Raw genomic sequence first — 14854 nt, 5'->3', positions numbered from 1 at the left:
AATTACTTTAGGCATCACACTCTGCCAATGGGATGGTAGGCTGGTGGAAAACATTTTGGCAACATATATTAGGAGCCTTAAAAATGTTTATTCCTCCCTGACTCAGCATTTCTTATCCCAAGAAAAGCAGCCAAAGTCCAGACAAAGTTTTACATACAATGATATTTGTCAAGGCTTTATTTACAATATTAAAAAAAAATTTTTTTTAAAGAAAACTTCCTGAACATGCAAAGGTAGGGGGCTAGTAGAGCAAAGTATGGGGTTTTACCAAAGCAGTGATTCTCAAGACTGTGCCAAAGAAGCCAGACTCCTGGGGACACCTCGGGGCGTGAGATGAGAGACCAGGGCCAGGCAGAGTGAGACACCCTGCCTTGGCCTCGGTGGGGCAGTGTGGAGCTGGTTGTAGTCTGCATATTAACCACAGTAGGGAGTGGGGCAGGCCTTGTGGAGAGAGAAAACCTCTTACACTCCCCTAAAATCTCTTCCTGGCGGGGACCAAGGGCGGAGGGTGGGAGCGGTACCTGGGTATAGGCAATAAAGGGTGTATTAGCTTTCTATTGCCATGTAATAATTTATCACAAACTTAGTGCTTAAAACATCACCCATTTATTAGTCCACAGTTCTGTGGGTCAGAAGTCTGAGCACAGCATGTCTGGGTTCTCCACTCAGCAAGGCTGAAGTCAAGGTATTGGCCAAGCTGCTTTCCTTTCTAGGGGCTTGTTCCACAGCCAGAGAAACTCTGTCTTTAAAAGGCTGGTGCTTTGGGTCAGGTCCACTCAGATAATGTCCCTTTTCTTCTTCTTTTTTTCTTTTTAAATAAATATATACAGTATGTATATATATTATTGATTTCAGAGAAGAAGGGAGAGGAAGAGAATAGAAATATCAATGATGAGGGATGCCTCATCATTGATAGGCTGCCTCCTGCACGACCCATACTGGGGATCAATCCTCAACCACTGAGCACACTAGCCAGGCTTGCTTTCTTTTAACTAATGTATTTAATCAGTTTATTAGTTATATCTTTTTTCCTAATCAGACAAAAAAAATCATAGGTATCCCTTATGTTTTAAAGTCCCTTTGTTGCTTTTTAAATACCAAAAATGTATTGTATGTGGTATGGCTTTCTGATAAAGAAAATATCTCGTTTGATGTATTGCATGAAAAAGTATAATTACCAGTTTGCTGATTGGATTTACTTCCAAACATTGACATTTTTGCTTCAAATGGACATTAAGGAACGTTTCAGGTCTTAGTTTTTACCCATTTACCTCAAGTTAGGCAACAGTTTGGGAAGAGAATAAACTGTCAACATTATGGTGAAGCAAAGTGAGTACACAGAAACCTTTGTTATGAGTCATCAGTTTCTCTGAATAATGACGTATCTGCAACAAGCAAGCGTTCACCCCTTAAATACCTGGGGCTGGGCTCTTCCCACTCACTCTATGCAGACCTCAGCTGCCTAATTGGAGAGACCAGTGCGAAATGAAAATGATTAAGATTTTCAGGATGACAGCAGGGCATTGAACCAAATGGGGGGCCCTTCTGAGCGTGGGGTCCGGTGCAGCTGCACAAGTTGCACACCCATGAAGCCGCTGTGTTCACAGTCATTCCTGGCTAATGGCAGAGGGGCCTTTTGCTGGAAGCCAGCCCCGGGCCAGGACCCCATGGGCCAGCTGCCCTCTGCTTGACTTGGGCTTCTCAGCTGCTCTGTTTCTGCTCCCTGGGTCTTTACTAAAACCTCACCCAGTCCTGAGACCGGATGCTGCCTCCGAGACGGGAGGGGTGTGCTAGGAAACGCCCTGGCGTGGCCGGGTTCTCGCTCAGGTAGGGCTGGGAGTGGGCTGTGACAACTGACCTCGGGCCGCCCTTCCGTGCTTGCTGAAGAGAGAAGCGGCCAGGCGCAGGACCTGCCAGCCGACGAAAGTCTGTCCTGCGGCGATAACAATGATAGCATTATTGAAGCTGTGGTTTTGGTGGTTCTTTTTCTTTTTAAATTCTGTGTAGTCATCCTTTCCTGCACAGAACTGCCCTTGTCTTTTGCAGCTTATCCTTTAAGTCCATCTTTTGGTGGCACCTGCCGCCTGGCAGCACAGGGTCCGATCAGCATGTTGATTCCACTGATGTTGCCTGTGGATCACGAATGGGGGTTTGTGGGCCTCGCGCAGTCTTCCAGTCCTCCCACCAGGCACCAGGCCCCGGGCACCAGGCCGCACGGCCCATGGGTCAGTGAAAATGTGGGCAGGTGCACCTGGGGCTGCTTTCCAGGTGAGCTCCACAGCCCGCCTCTGCCCGTTAAGCAGAGTTCACTGCTCCGTGCACAGTTGGTAGCAGAGGCACCTGACACCATCAGCCTTCCCAGTTCCCTTAGCGCAGTGATGGCGAACCTTTTGAGCTCGGCGTGTCAGCATTTTGAAAAACCCTAACTTCACTCTGGTGCCGGGTCACATATAGAAATTTTTTGATATTTGCAACCATAGTAAAACAAAGACTTATATTTTTGATATTTATTTTCTATATTGAAATGCCATTTAACAAAGAAAAATCAACCAAAAAAATGAGTTCACGTGTCACCTCTGACACGCGTGTCATAGGTTCGCCATCACTGCCTTAGCGGCTCTTACCTGGCCCGGGCAATCTTTGATAAATGGAAGCCCCAGGCGCCCTGGCAGCCATCTCCCTGCAGCCACAAGGCCCAGTGATGCTTAATGAGAAGCATAGAGATGCCTGGAAGATGGTTGTCAAACACTCTTGAAAACTAACACGCCAGCTGGTCAGTGCCTTCGGATACAAAGGCAAAGAAATCTGGAGGTCATTGGCCAGAAAGATGATGATAAGGAGCGTCAGACAAGTGGAATCCTGTGTAGGCAGTGCAGCCTATGCATCATCATCAGGAACTTGTCTTCACGTAACAGTTTCTGGCCAGTGCTTTTTTTTTTTAACACGTTAAGCGCCCAGCTGTTTTGTCTTCCGGATGGGAAGTATAGTGTCAGTCACCGGTGACTGACTGGGCGCTTAACGTGTTAATATATTTTTATTTATTTCAGAGAGGAAGGGAGAGAGAGAAAGAAACATCGATGATGAGAGAGAATCATTGATCAGCTGCCTCCTTCATGCTCTGCCCTGGGGATCGACCCCACAACTCAGGAATGTGCCCTGACCGGGAATCAAACTGTGACCTCCTGGTTCATAGGTCACGCTCAGCCTCCGAGCCACGCCAGCGGGGCTGGCTAGTGTTTTTTGCTAAGACCAAGAGTAGTCAAGCCTTCGTGGTTTTACCCCAGGGACTGTGACCTGTAACCTCAAGATTACTTACGCTTGTTGTAGGAAACTTCATTGTCAGAATGTTTGTTATAGAAAATCAGGTTTGCTCACGTAAAGGTATGTGTTTTCTTTGTCCTAGGATTTCATAGTATTGTTTTAATTAACTCTATCCACTGGACTAAGTTGTGTTAATTCTTTTACTGGTTAGGAAAACTATTTCTAGACAGTGGTTCTCAAACCCAACTAAAGACATCAGAATTCTCGGGAGTGGTCCCTGGCACTGATATTTTTTTTTCCAAATATATTTTATTGATTTTCCACAGAGAAGAAGGGAGAGGGATAGAGAGTTAGAAACATCGATGAGAGAGAAACACCGATCAGCTGCCTCCTGCACACTCCCTACTGGGGAAGTGCCTGCAACCAAGGTACATGCCCTTGACCGGAATCGAACCTGGGACCCTTCAGTCCGCAGGCCGACGCTCTATCCACTGAGCCAAACCAGCTAGGGCAACACTGATATTTTTTTAAAGCTCACAGCTGATTCCAGGATTGAGAATCACTATTTAATTTTTCTTCAAAAAAGAAAATGGTGTTTATAATAGATTTGTTTTTATTTATATATTTTTAAACAAACTGAGGACACTTGAAAAAGTGCCCTTTTATTTTTAATTTTTATTTATGTATTTATTTTTATTAATTTCAGAGAGACAGGGAGAGGGAGAAAGAGAGAAACATCAATGGTGAGAGAGAATCATTGATCAACTGCCCCATGCATGCCCTCTACTGGGGATTGAGCCCACAACCCAGGCACTGTGCCCTGACCGGGAATCAAACCATGACCTCCTGGTTCATAGGTCGACCCTCAACCACTGAGCTATGCTGGTCGGGCACAGATTGGTTTTTAAAATACATACAAAATCTTGTTATTCTACCCGATTTTCCATTTAGTTTTTCTACCTCCTCCTCAGCATTCAGCAGTGACAGATCACTTTTGTTTTTAGTGTCCTGACTATTTCATTCACCCCAATAATGTGAACTGAGCACCTACTATGTGCAGGCCACAGAACCAGGCCAACATGGCCTAACTCTGCCTTCAGGGAGCCACCGGGTGAGACCAGCATGTAAATGGATCCGTTACAACACAGTAGGGAGGATGTGTAGGGGACATGACTGGAGCCCAGAGGTAGGCAGGGGTTGTCAGGGAGTGCTTCCTGGAAGAGGTGACTCCCAAAGTGAATCTTAAAGTATGACCAGGCACAGCAGCCTTCCGCCTTTCAAATTTACTGATCTGCTGAGGGCTGTGAGTTGAGAACAATTCAGGTAGGAAAGCTCATGTATCAGGTTGTTGAAAGAGAGGTTACTTCTATGGGAGGGCCTGGGGGATTGGTGCATGAAGGCCAGAGCCTTGGGACAGCGTCCGGCAGAGTTTCACTCCAGCTCTGCTCCAAGGGCGAGGCTGCTGAAAGACTGATCTTGGCGAAATGGCAGGTTGCGGTGTTTTTTGCCCAAACTGTGATATTCCTACTTCTTTCCTAGATTGTGCTTTTCCTTGGACTGTAGGGGACTGAGTGTTTATATCTTATTTGATTCCCTGGAAACTCTAAGAGGAAGGGATTAGACAAGGAAACTTGCCCAAGGCTACCCAATGGGCCAGGATTTGAATCCCTTATGAATCTAATCTGAATTCTGGTGAAGGTCAAGGTCAGGAATGCAGGTACACATCGAACATCTGGGCTGGAAATGATCTGAGGTCAGAGGGAAGCTATGCTATGCCAGGGATTCACCCTCTGTATGTCTTCTGCAAAGTGATTTCGCTAGAATGCAACAATGGGTAGAGGTCTCTCCATCGCCCGGGACTGGCTTCATCATTTATTCATCAACTATTTTTTGAGCGTGTACCATCTGCGAGGCCCACTGCGAGGGGCAAGCAGGCTCTGGCATGGGGACATGTGCCCTCGAGGAGGTAAGCCACACACACAGGGGAGAGAGCTTTAATCCTCGAGGCAGGAGAGAGTAATGTGTCAGGAATGGAGCACAGTGAGTTTTCAAGGACAAGTGGGCGGGGCTGTTTCAGGGACAACCAGGGGCCGAAATGTCACCCGAACCCTGCAAGGGCCCAGCGTTTTCAGGTGGAACAAGTATGAAAAGAGAGGTTTTAAGGGGCAGAGTTGGAGGTGGGAAGGAAAACGGCCCCTCCTTCGGTCCCTGGGCATGGCTTCTCCTCAATTTCTATCCATTTGCGAGGCCAGTGGCTGCTGGTCTGGTTTCTGCCGGCAGCCCCAGCACTGGCTTTGGGTGGCTCTTTGACATGGGCTGATGGAGCCACCATGGTCCTTGGCCAACCCCGACCCCGGTCAGCGCCAGGAAGCCGGACACCAGCTGAGGTACAGCCAGCGTGTGCCGGGCCCTGGGCACCTTAGATGGTTTCTAGGAGGGGAGAAGCTCCCAGCTGCTGAAGGGAAATGTCTTCGCTCCTCCCCTCTGCATCCTTCCTGGAGAGGCCTTTGGCTCTGTGGAATGAGAAGGCGAATGGAACACTGACGCGGAAAGAAAGTGGAAGGGAGGTGGTGAGGGGCAGGGGATGTGTGCGTGACGATCGAGGGTGTTTGTCACGCACGAGACGTGTCTCCACTGTCCCTTCTGCCCCGTCCTGGCTCCACTACGAGGTCTCACGGTGGCAGAGGCTGGCCTGGTTAGTAAGAGCCAGACTTGGAAAAGCTGCTGGTCAAAGAGTTTTCCAAAGAGGACCCAACGCCAGACAGTCAACCAAGGCCACCCCGCTGGGCCGGACTCAGCGTGGACCAGGGCACAGCAGAGACCTGGGCGCTGGACATGCCAGGCCCTTCCTACGTTGCCCCAGGTGGAGAGGCAACCAGCTCAGACATATTTCTTTTTTCTTTATAGATTTTAGGGAGAGGAAGGGAGTGGGGTAGAGATAAAAACATCAATGACAGAGAAATACCAATCGCTGCCTCCTGCACGCCCCCTACTGGGGATCAAGCCTGCAACCTGGGCTTGTGCCCTGACTGGGAATTGAACCCATGACCTCTTGGTTCATAGGTCGATGCTCAACCACTGAGCCACACGGGCCGGGCTACAGCGGATTCTTCTTTCTATGGCACCATTCGCCGTTGGGCCTGTTCTTGTGAAAGCTAAGCCTCCACCGATGGAGGAGCTGGGCATGGTGACGCCCAGCTCTCGCTCAGCGGTGACGTTTTAGCAGCAGCCACAGGACACTCTGCCCTCAGTTGTTTTGGGGACCACAGCCTGTTTGGTCACCCCCACCCCGCTGTGCCCAGAAGCCTCTCACCTCCTCTCCATCACCTCAATGGTCTCCACCAGGGGTGTGTTGCGGGTCTCAGCCAGGAAGCAGACGGTCAGCCCGGCCAGGATCGAGGTGGCCCCGAAGGCCACAGGCGGCAGGATGGCACTGAACTCCCCGATCGCGGTGACCAGGGGCGCCGCCAGCCCCCCGAGGCGGGCGTTGACCGAGACGAAGCCCATCCCCATCTGCCTGTGCGAGAGATGTGGACAGGTCTGTGGCCGTGGCCTAGACCCCAGAGGGCGGGGGTGCTGGGGACCAAGCAGAAAGGAGAGGGGCTCTGCCTTGGCAAGCCCAGCAGGTGTCAGCCAGGAGCGCCGGGGGCTCCAGTTTGGGGCAGGTGCTCTTCCGCCTCCCCCTACAGACCCACCTGATCTCCGTGGGGTACAGCTCTCCCGTGAACAAGTACACGCAGATGAAGGAGCTGGCCAGGCAGCCTTTGCCCAGCGCTGCCTGGGCCGTGCGCAGGGTCTGCATACCTGGAGGGCGGACAGGCTGTGGGAGGGGTGGCTCAGAGCCCAAGAGGGAGCAGGGAGGCAGAGGGGGTGGGGGTGAGGGCCATGGGACGGGGTGCTGTGGGGGAGGAGACAGGGAGGCATAGGGCGTGGGGTGGGCACAGCCGGGGCGGGCAGGGCGCCCAGAACCTGGAGGGGGTGAATCAGGGTTTCCACCACCTCACGTCCCCACCTGGGACCCAGAGTCCCCACACGGCCCTTCTCTGACTTCCGCCTCCTTCCCTCCTCCTTTCCACCGGTCACCAGGTCCTGCTGGGGAGCCGGGACAAGCTTTGGAGTTGTTGCCTACCAGACCCCAGAGGCTCCCAGGCGGTAATGGCAGAAGCCCGCGGCTCACCTTCTGGCACAAACATGTTGGCGATCACCATGAGCCCAGCCAGGATGAGGAAGGAGGCCACTGTGGCTCGGCGGCCCACGTAAATCATGGTGGTGGTGGCCACCAGCATGGCCGGGATGTCTATGACCCCGAACAGGACCTGGACCAGGTAGACGCTGAGCCCAAACTTCTGCAGGTCCATAGCCAGGCCGTAGTAAGCCATGGAGTTGGAGAACCTGGGAGAGGCAGCAGAGCAGGCTGCTTGGGGAGGTCCCAGCACCCGGGCGCACGCCGCTCCAACCTCAACTACGTGAACAGACTCTTCCCCTGAACATCTCCCGGGCCAAGGTGGGGTTACAGGTCAACTCTTCGTCCTCACGAGGACCTCAGGGGCAGGGGCACAAGTGGGAAACTGAGGCCCAGAAGGCTGGTCGGCCTGAGCCCAGCTGGCGACCTTACGGACAGCGCCTGGTCTGCTCCAGAGCTCAGGTAGTGCATGGCCCGCAGCCCACGCTTCCTCAGTATCAACCCCTATTATCTTTATGTCCAGGACACCCAGTCAGGAAATTTTAATTGTTTTTTTTAATCAGCCCCTTCCCTCGGCATTTGTTAGCGTCCAGTCTGTGCTAACAGGTAGGGGTTGCCTTTGTATTTTTATCCATTGCACATCTTTATGCCTATCTACGTACCTGTCAGGAAGTTCTTCCTGCTCACCTGGCAAACTCTGTTAACTGTCTTTGATATTTATTTATTTATTTATTTATTTATTTATTTATGTAATCCTCACTCGAGGATATTTTTTCACTGATTTTTAGAGAGAGGGAAAGACAGAGAGAAATATTGATGTGAGAGAAACACATGGATTGGTTGCCTCCTGCATGTGCCCTGACCACGGCCCCGGCTGGGGAGGAGCCTGCAACCGAGGTACATGCCCTTGACCAGAATCGAACAAGCGGACATTATCCACTGAGCCAAACCGGCTATTAACTGTCTTTTCAAACCCACCTAAATGCCATCCCCTGTGTGAAGCCCTCAGCAGCCCCAGTTAAGGGAACTGTTATTGGGACACTTGTCATACCTCACGGAAATTACTGTTTTCCTGTCTGTCCCCTCCTGGACCCACAAGTGGTTTTCCAAAGTGGTTCCGTCCCAAGACCCCCTGGAGAGCCCCAGGGCAGAGCAGAATGAGACATGGTGCCCAGATGCCTCCCATAGGTGCCCCCCAGGTGAGACCTGCTGCCCAGATGTGGGGTCCCTCGGTCAGCATGGATGTCTCATCCATGGCCACATCGCACACCAGCGGAGGCCAAAGGACCCCAGAGGAAGGGTGTGGAGCAGGATTGGACTCACAAGGCTCACCTGCTCATTGCATTAAGCGTATTTAAGAGTTAGTCAGTGGCCCGGCCGGCGTGGCTCAGTGGTTGAGTGTCAACCTATAAACCAGGAAGTCATGGTTCGTTTCCGGTCAGAGCACATGCCCATGTTGCAGGCTCGATCCCCGATCGTGCAGGAGGCAGCCGATAAATGATTCTCTCTCATCATTAATGTTTCTCTCTCTCTCTCTCCCTTTCTCTCTGAAATCAATAAAAATATATTTTTAAAAAATAGTCAGTGGGGACAAAAGTTATGTCTCTAACTTGGGTCAAAGTCTTGGGCATGAGCCCGTCACCTACCAGACCACCATGAGACAGCACGTGACCTTGCGGATGGCCGGGGTTCGGAAGAGGTCCAGGACGGAGGTGGAAGTGCGGACGCTCGCGAACTCACTCTGGATGTAGGAGCTCACCACCTGGGCCAGGAAAGCGCGATCAGGGGACTGGAGGGACCTGAGACCGTGTTTCTCTGCTGGGTATCCCTTCATCCATGGGGAGGAGGGCCAAGGTCAAAGGCCCTGGCAGGATGGCTGGTCCTGCTCTCTCTCTGTCTTGGGGCTGCTGGCCCTCCGCTGGCTGTCTCCGGGGATTTGGGAGGAAGCCGAGGCTCCCACGAGCTCCCTACTGCTTAGGCTGAAGTGGCCACCTGTGTTCCAGCGGGGCCCTCACGCCCCATCCTCGGTGGAGACTCAGACAGGCGTGGCCAATGGTGAAGAGCAGGGGTCTGAGTGGTTCTGCCCCTTCCCACGGTGTGTTCTTAGGCAAATTACCCGACCCACCCAAACTTCATTTTCCTCATCAGCAAAAGTGAGACATTAAATGAGGTCACGTAGCCCGGCCAGCGTGGCTCAGTGGTTAAGCGTTGACCTATGAACCAGGAGGTCATAGTTCCATTCTCGATCAGGGCACATGCCTGGGTTTCGGGCTCTATCCCCAGTGTGGGGCGTGCAGGAGGCAGCTGATAAATGATTGTATCTCATCATTGATGTTTCTATCTCTCTCTCCTTCTCCCTTCCGCTCTGAAATCAATAAAAATATATTTAAAAAATAAAAAAATAAATGAGGTCATGTACGTAAAAAGGCCTTAGCATACATAGTGCCTAGCATAGGGCTCGATAAATGGTACTTATTTATAAAAAATGGTACTTTTGTTATCAATTCTCCAATAATTTCACTTCATGATCGCTATTTTAACATTTTCATTTTGTTACTTTGTTTACATTTTGGCCGGATGTCAGTGTGAATGGCAATCTCCCCATTATACAGTCGGAGAGTCTGATGGACGAAGCGGCTGACATTTTTATCCCGGGCCGCCAGCCATTCAATGGTTAACACCTTTGCTGCACGGCCTCTTCCCGCTCTGCTTACTCCCGGCCTCTTCACCTGGGTGGTGGGTGAGTCCCAGGGGGGCTACTAAGTAAATCCTAGCACATCCGGAGGCCACCAGCGCGACGGCAAACTGTCCCTGCCCTTCCTCCCGCCCACCCGCTTACCTCCTGGGTCAGCCTCTCCCCTTCCGCCTTTCTCCCGTTCATGGCGGCCACCTTCCGCAGGTTCTGCACAGCTCGCTGGGACTTGCCGTGGAGGAGGAGCCATCGGGATGACTCTGGCAGCCACCTGAGACCAGGAGGAGGATGGAGAGTGGCCAGAGCTGAGTGGGACTCACTCTTCCCCAAACGCAAACACGGCTTCATTCACCTTCTTTCAGGCCTTAAGGGAGGTGAAATGCCCTGCCGGCCGCAGAGTCAGGACTTCACAACACATCACACAGGGACGCACTGAGGCCGCTCAGAGACCGCTGGGGGCTGGGGGCTGGGGACCCGGACAGGTCGGTTTTGAATCTGGGTCTGACCCCAGTGTCTGGCCTTGAATAAGTCATGGGCCCCCCTTGGCGGTGCCTCAGGTCCCCTCCTACAAAATGCCGGGAGGTGGTCGTGAGACACAAAGGAGTTGAAAAGGCAAAAGCACTCAGATTGTTCTGGAACCCAGGCCAAGGTCGAGGATTTTTCCGGAGCTTCCCCACAGCCATGCACATACTCGGGAGCCCGAGGTCCCACGGCCCCGCTCTCTTCGCATCACCCACCAGCACACCCAGCAGGTCCCAGTCACTGCACACCCCAGGCCGCCAGAGGGACAGGTCGGCCACACAGGGGCACCCTCCCCCACGCCCACCCCACCCACTCTGCTCAAGACGTACCAGGAATAGAGGGAAAAGATGAGGAAAGGAACAGAGACGGCAAACTGCAGCCAGCGCCAGGGCCGGACCAGGTACGCCACTCCGGCCAGGATGAGCTGCCCCAGGGTGAAGGAGAAGCCCAGCAGGACGCCCGCCACGGTCCGGCCCCGGGTGGGCATCCACTCCACAACTGCGGAGAGAACACGCAGGCTCGGCCACGCTCGCCGGGAGGCCCCCGCTGTGGTCACTCGAGAGGAACTCAGAGACCCGCTGAGACAGGCCAAGGCACCCCTCCTCACTCCGTGCACTCGGCGGAATCTCAGGTGGACCAAAGCCCCAAATTGAACAACAGAACCTCAAACATAGTAGAAGAAATCATGATAGGTTGTTTTTTCAATCTTAGAGTCAGGAAAGGCTTTTCTAAGAATATCACGAAACCCAGAAGCAATAAAAGGAAAGATCAGTAAACTCAACTTCATAAAAATAAGAAGCGTCTGCATTACAAAGACAAACAGCCCTAGCGGGTTTGGCTCAGTGGATAGACATCGGCCTGCGAACTGAAAGGTCCCAGGTTCGATTCTGATCAAGGGCACATGCCCAGGTTGTGGTCTCGATCCCCAGTAGGGGGCTTGCAGGAGGCAGCCAATCAATGATTCTCTCTCATCATTGATGTTTCTATCTCTCTCTCCTTCTCCCTTCCTCTCTGAAATAAATAAAAATATATTTTTTAAAAATAAAATAAAAAAATAAAAAGATAAACAACAGCAAAACCCACCATAAGCAAAGTTATAACACCAGCAAAAAAAAAAAATGACCAAGGAAAAAATTGCAACTCAACAGATAAAGGGCAAATTTCCCTAAAATTGGAAAAATTCGCACAAATCAGTAGAAAAACAACCAAAACAAACAGAAAAACAGGCAAAGGACACGAACAGTTGAAAGAAAGGAAATATAATGATTTTTCATGATTTTTTTTGTGAATAGAAAAATGTGGAAACAGCCTACATTTTACCAGCGCATCCCAGGGGGCTGGTAAAGAAATCATGACGCCACCATAAACGATGAGGTGTCAGCACCTTTGCAGCCCAGGTGAACCCCAGCCTTTATGGATCCACATAATCTCAACTCTGCCTGCAGCCCTAGGACCGTGGTCTCACCTCACCTCTGTGTCCCCCCACTGAGAGCCTGACACACAGTAGGTGTTTACTAAGTGGTTATTGTTGACTAATTCACACAGGAAATAAACCCAACCCTCTCAGCTCACTCACGATGGCAAATCACAACCCAGGCCCACGGTCAAGGCCGGCGGGGCTGCTGCTGGGAGCCCAGGCCTCTCAGGACCCTGCTGGGAGGCTCTGAGTGGAGGTCACTGGGTGAGAATCCCACACGAGGACACAGGTAAGATGTTTGACGGTGGGGCTGCCGTGCCGCCTTCCACGAGCCCCCCCTCCCGGCCCCTCCTCGGCTGGACTCACCCAGAGAGAGGGAGTTGAGGATGATGCCAGAGAAGGTCATGCCCATCAGGAACCGGAAGACGCAGTAGGCACTGAAGGAGCTGAAGTACGCGGTGGCGGCCCCCGACACTGCCAGCTGCAGGTACGACCAGACCAGGGGGCCCTTGCGGCCCAGCCTGAGCCGGGCCATGGCACGGCATTAGGGTTCCCCACAGAGATTGTTGAAGGAGGGTGAATGAAGCTCTCCCGCCCCCCTGCCACCCGAAGCTGCCCCCCCAGATCACAACCCTTGTCCTGGGCCCGGGCACTGGTGGTGGAGGCCGGCCCGGGAGGGAGCAGCACAGGGTGGAAGAAAATTGACAATGAAGAGTGTGCTCCCTCCTTCATTCCTTCATTTGAGGAGTATTTCTGGCCCCACTACCAAGCCAGCTAATGCCAGGGCTGGGGATTCTGCAAAGGCCCAGAGGCAGGAGCAGTGGGTGGTGGTGAGCTCTTGGTGGGGCCTTGGCACGGGGAGCGGGGCCCCAGGGTCAAGTCTTCATTTAAACTGATCACACTGGGGAGGCCATGCTGGGCGGGGCTTGTCATACCACAGAGGGGTCCAAGGCCAGGGGAGCAGGGTCATCGCACCCCCATTTGTGAGGGTCCAGGAGGGCAGCAGGCCAAGCAGGGGCGGCTGCATATTCCTCTCCACGCACACCCGTGACACACTCGCTCATTCATTCATTGTGTTGCAAAAAAGTTCATCCCCCACCTCTAAGTGACAGGCCCCAGCTGGGGCTGGTGACAGATAAGACACTACGGGTAAGATACACAAACTCATATCCAGAAAGACCAGGCTGTGTGGTGTCACAGTGTCAGAGCTCCCACCGCGGGCCTGCGGCCTGCAGCGCCCTCCGGAGGGTGGGGTCTGGAGTCCAGGAGGCCCCCCAGAACCTGAACTGGCAACGGTGAGGGGCAGCGGGGAGGAGAGGAGAGAAGAGGAAAGGGGGAGAGGGAGGGGAGGAAGAGACTGGAAGGAAGGAGAAAGGGGCCCAGAGAAGGAGGCGCAGGAGCTGACTGGCAGGGCCCCGCATCGGCTGCGTTTCCTGCTGTCTCCCTAGAGGGGCCGCAGTGGACAGTTGGGGCTGCACAGTCAGTTCTGCTTCCTCCCGAGTGGGCCGCACGTGGGCAGAGGGAGGAGGGGAAGCACTGTCTGAAGGAACACGCAGGGGCCTTGCGGGGAGGAAAAGGCCTCGCGGAGCCCTGTGGCCGCGCCCGCATCGGTGCAGGAAGGCGGACAAGCACAGGCACCCGCATCTGCTCGGGCTGCATGAAGTGTCTCTGGGGAGGCAGCCCCAGAAGGTGCTGGAGGTGGGGTGGCCGTGGGCGAGGGCCGCTTCCCTGCACACTCCCTCGTGCCTTCTGGACTGGGGAGGAATGGGGATGCGTTACAGGCATGATCAATCTACACGCACACACACACACACGAACGAACATTCATAAGGAAAATGAACCAGGAGGCGAGGGGGAGGGTCCGGCCTGTGCTGGGGGGCCGGGGCCCTGGTCCCCGAAGCCTCACCTGTCCGCAAGGCCGCCGAACACGGCTGCGCCCACCAGCACCCCGGCCATGTAGACGGACTGAGCCAGGTCGCGGAGGCTGCGGGCCTCACACACCAGGTCCCACTGCGGGGGACAGGGGACGCCTCAGCCGGGGCCTCGGCAGCAGCTCCCCACGCCGCCCGCCCGCCCTGCGCCCGCCCGGGCACCTCCGTCACGATGGTGGCGGGGAAGACGCTGCGGTCGTAGACCCAGCCGTCCCGGCAGCTCTCGGTGGCGGCCCCGGGGGCCGAGGCGTTGGGGCTCAGGAGGGCCCACTGAGGCTCCGTGAAGCGCCGGCACGGCTCGGGGGCCCCCAGCCGGTCCCAGGGGACGGTGGCCCGCAGCCAGGCCTCCGAGCTGTTGGCGGCGGCCGCAGGGGGCCCGGTGGGGCCCCGGCAGTGGTGGTGGGGCACGGCGGCCGTGAAGTTCTGCAGGAAGTTGTGGCAGGCGAGCAGGCTGCAGGGCAGCAGCAGCAGGCCCGTGTAGACGAGCTGGAAGCGGCCCACGCCGCCCAGGGCGTCCAGCAGGTCCGTGAAGGCCATGCCTCAGGCCTGACCGAGCCCGGCCGGCAGGGCCTTAAGTATAGGGGCTGGGACGCGCCCTGGGAGGTGGAAGAACAGGCCCGGGGTCAGGACCACAGATGCCCTGTGCCCACAGCTCGGAGGGTCCGGTTACACCTCCCAGGCGGCCTCAGGTGTCCCCATGTCTGCAGGGCTGCCCCTCCAGACCCTTCCTCCCGGATTCTTCAATCTCTCACCCCTCCCCTGCCCCCTAGAACAGTGAGCGTCCCCGAGGGCTGGCTCACAACCATCGCCCAGCTCTGCGGGCCCAGCGGCCCTGCCCGCTGCCCGCT

The 14854-nt window shown here is 54.2% G+C and overlaps 1 protein-coding gene across 1 annotated transcript; it reads right to left on the bottom strand.

The window, feature by feature from the left end:
• Positions 1-5680: 5680 nt before the first annotated feature.
• LOC139017816 (solute carrier family 22 member 20-like) lies at positions 5681-14543 on the bottom strand. Its single transcript, XM_070426434.1, has 10 exons — positions 14169-14543; positions 13982-14085; positions 12442-12596; positions 10988-11156; positions 10284-10407; positions 9091-9206; positions 7439-7653; positions 6957-7065; positions 6575-6778; positions 5681-5774 (listed from the first exon to the last, which is right to left on the bottom strand). The coding sequence occupies exons 1-10, from the start codon at positions 14541-14543 to the stop codon at positions 5681-5683; spliced, it is 1665 nt and encodes a 554-aa protein (XP_070282535.1).
• Between the last annotated feature and the right edge of the window lie 311 nt (positions 14544-14854).

Source organism: Myotis yumanensis, unplaced genomic scaffold, assembly GCF_028538775.1.
Source record: "Myotis yumanensis isolate MYYU_CA2020_CCGP unplaced genomic scaffold, mMyoYum1.0.hap1 SCAF_10, whole genome shotgun sequence".
Lineage (NCBI taxonomy): Eukaryota > Metazoa > Chordata > Mammalia > Chiroptera > Vespertilionidae > Myotis > Myotis yumanensis.
This window is presented reverse-complemented; position numbering and strand designations above follow the sequence as displayed.

What these genes read in the sequence shown, in the direction of transcription:
- LOC139017816 (XM_070426434.1), bottom strand. Translation starts at nt 14,543, where the DNA reads ATGGCCTTCACGGACCTGCTGGACGCCCTGGGCGGCGTGGGCCGCTTC. An exon ending in CCGCCACCATCGTGACGGAG is followed by an intron (nt 14,086 to 14,168) that starts GTGCCCGGGCGG and finishes TGTCCCCCGCAG; the next exon opens with TGGGACCTGGTGTGTGAGGC. An exon ending in TTCGGCGGCCTTGCGGACAG is followed by an intron (nt 12,597 to 13,981) that starts GTGAGGCTTCGG and finishes GGCCCGGCTCAG; the next exon opens with GCTGGGCCGCAAGGGCCCCC.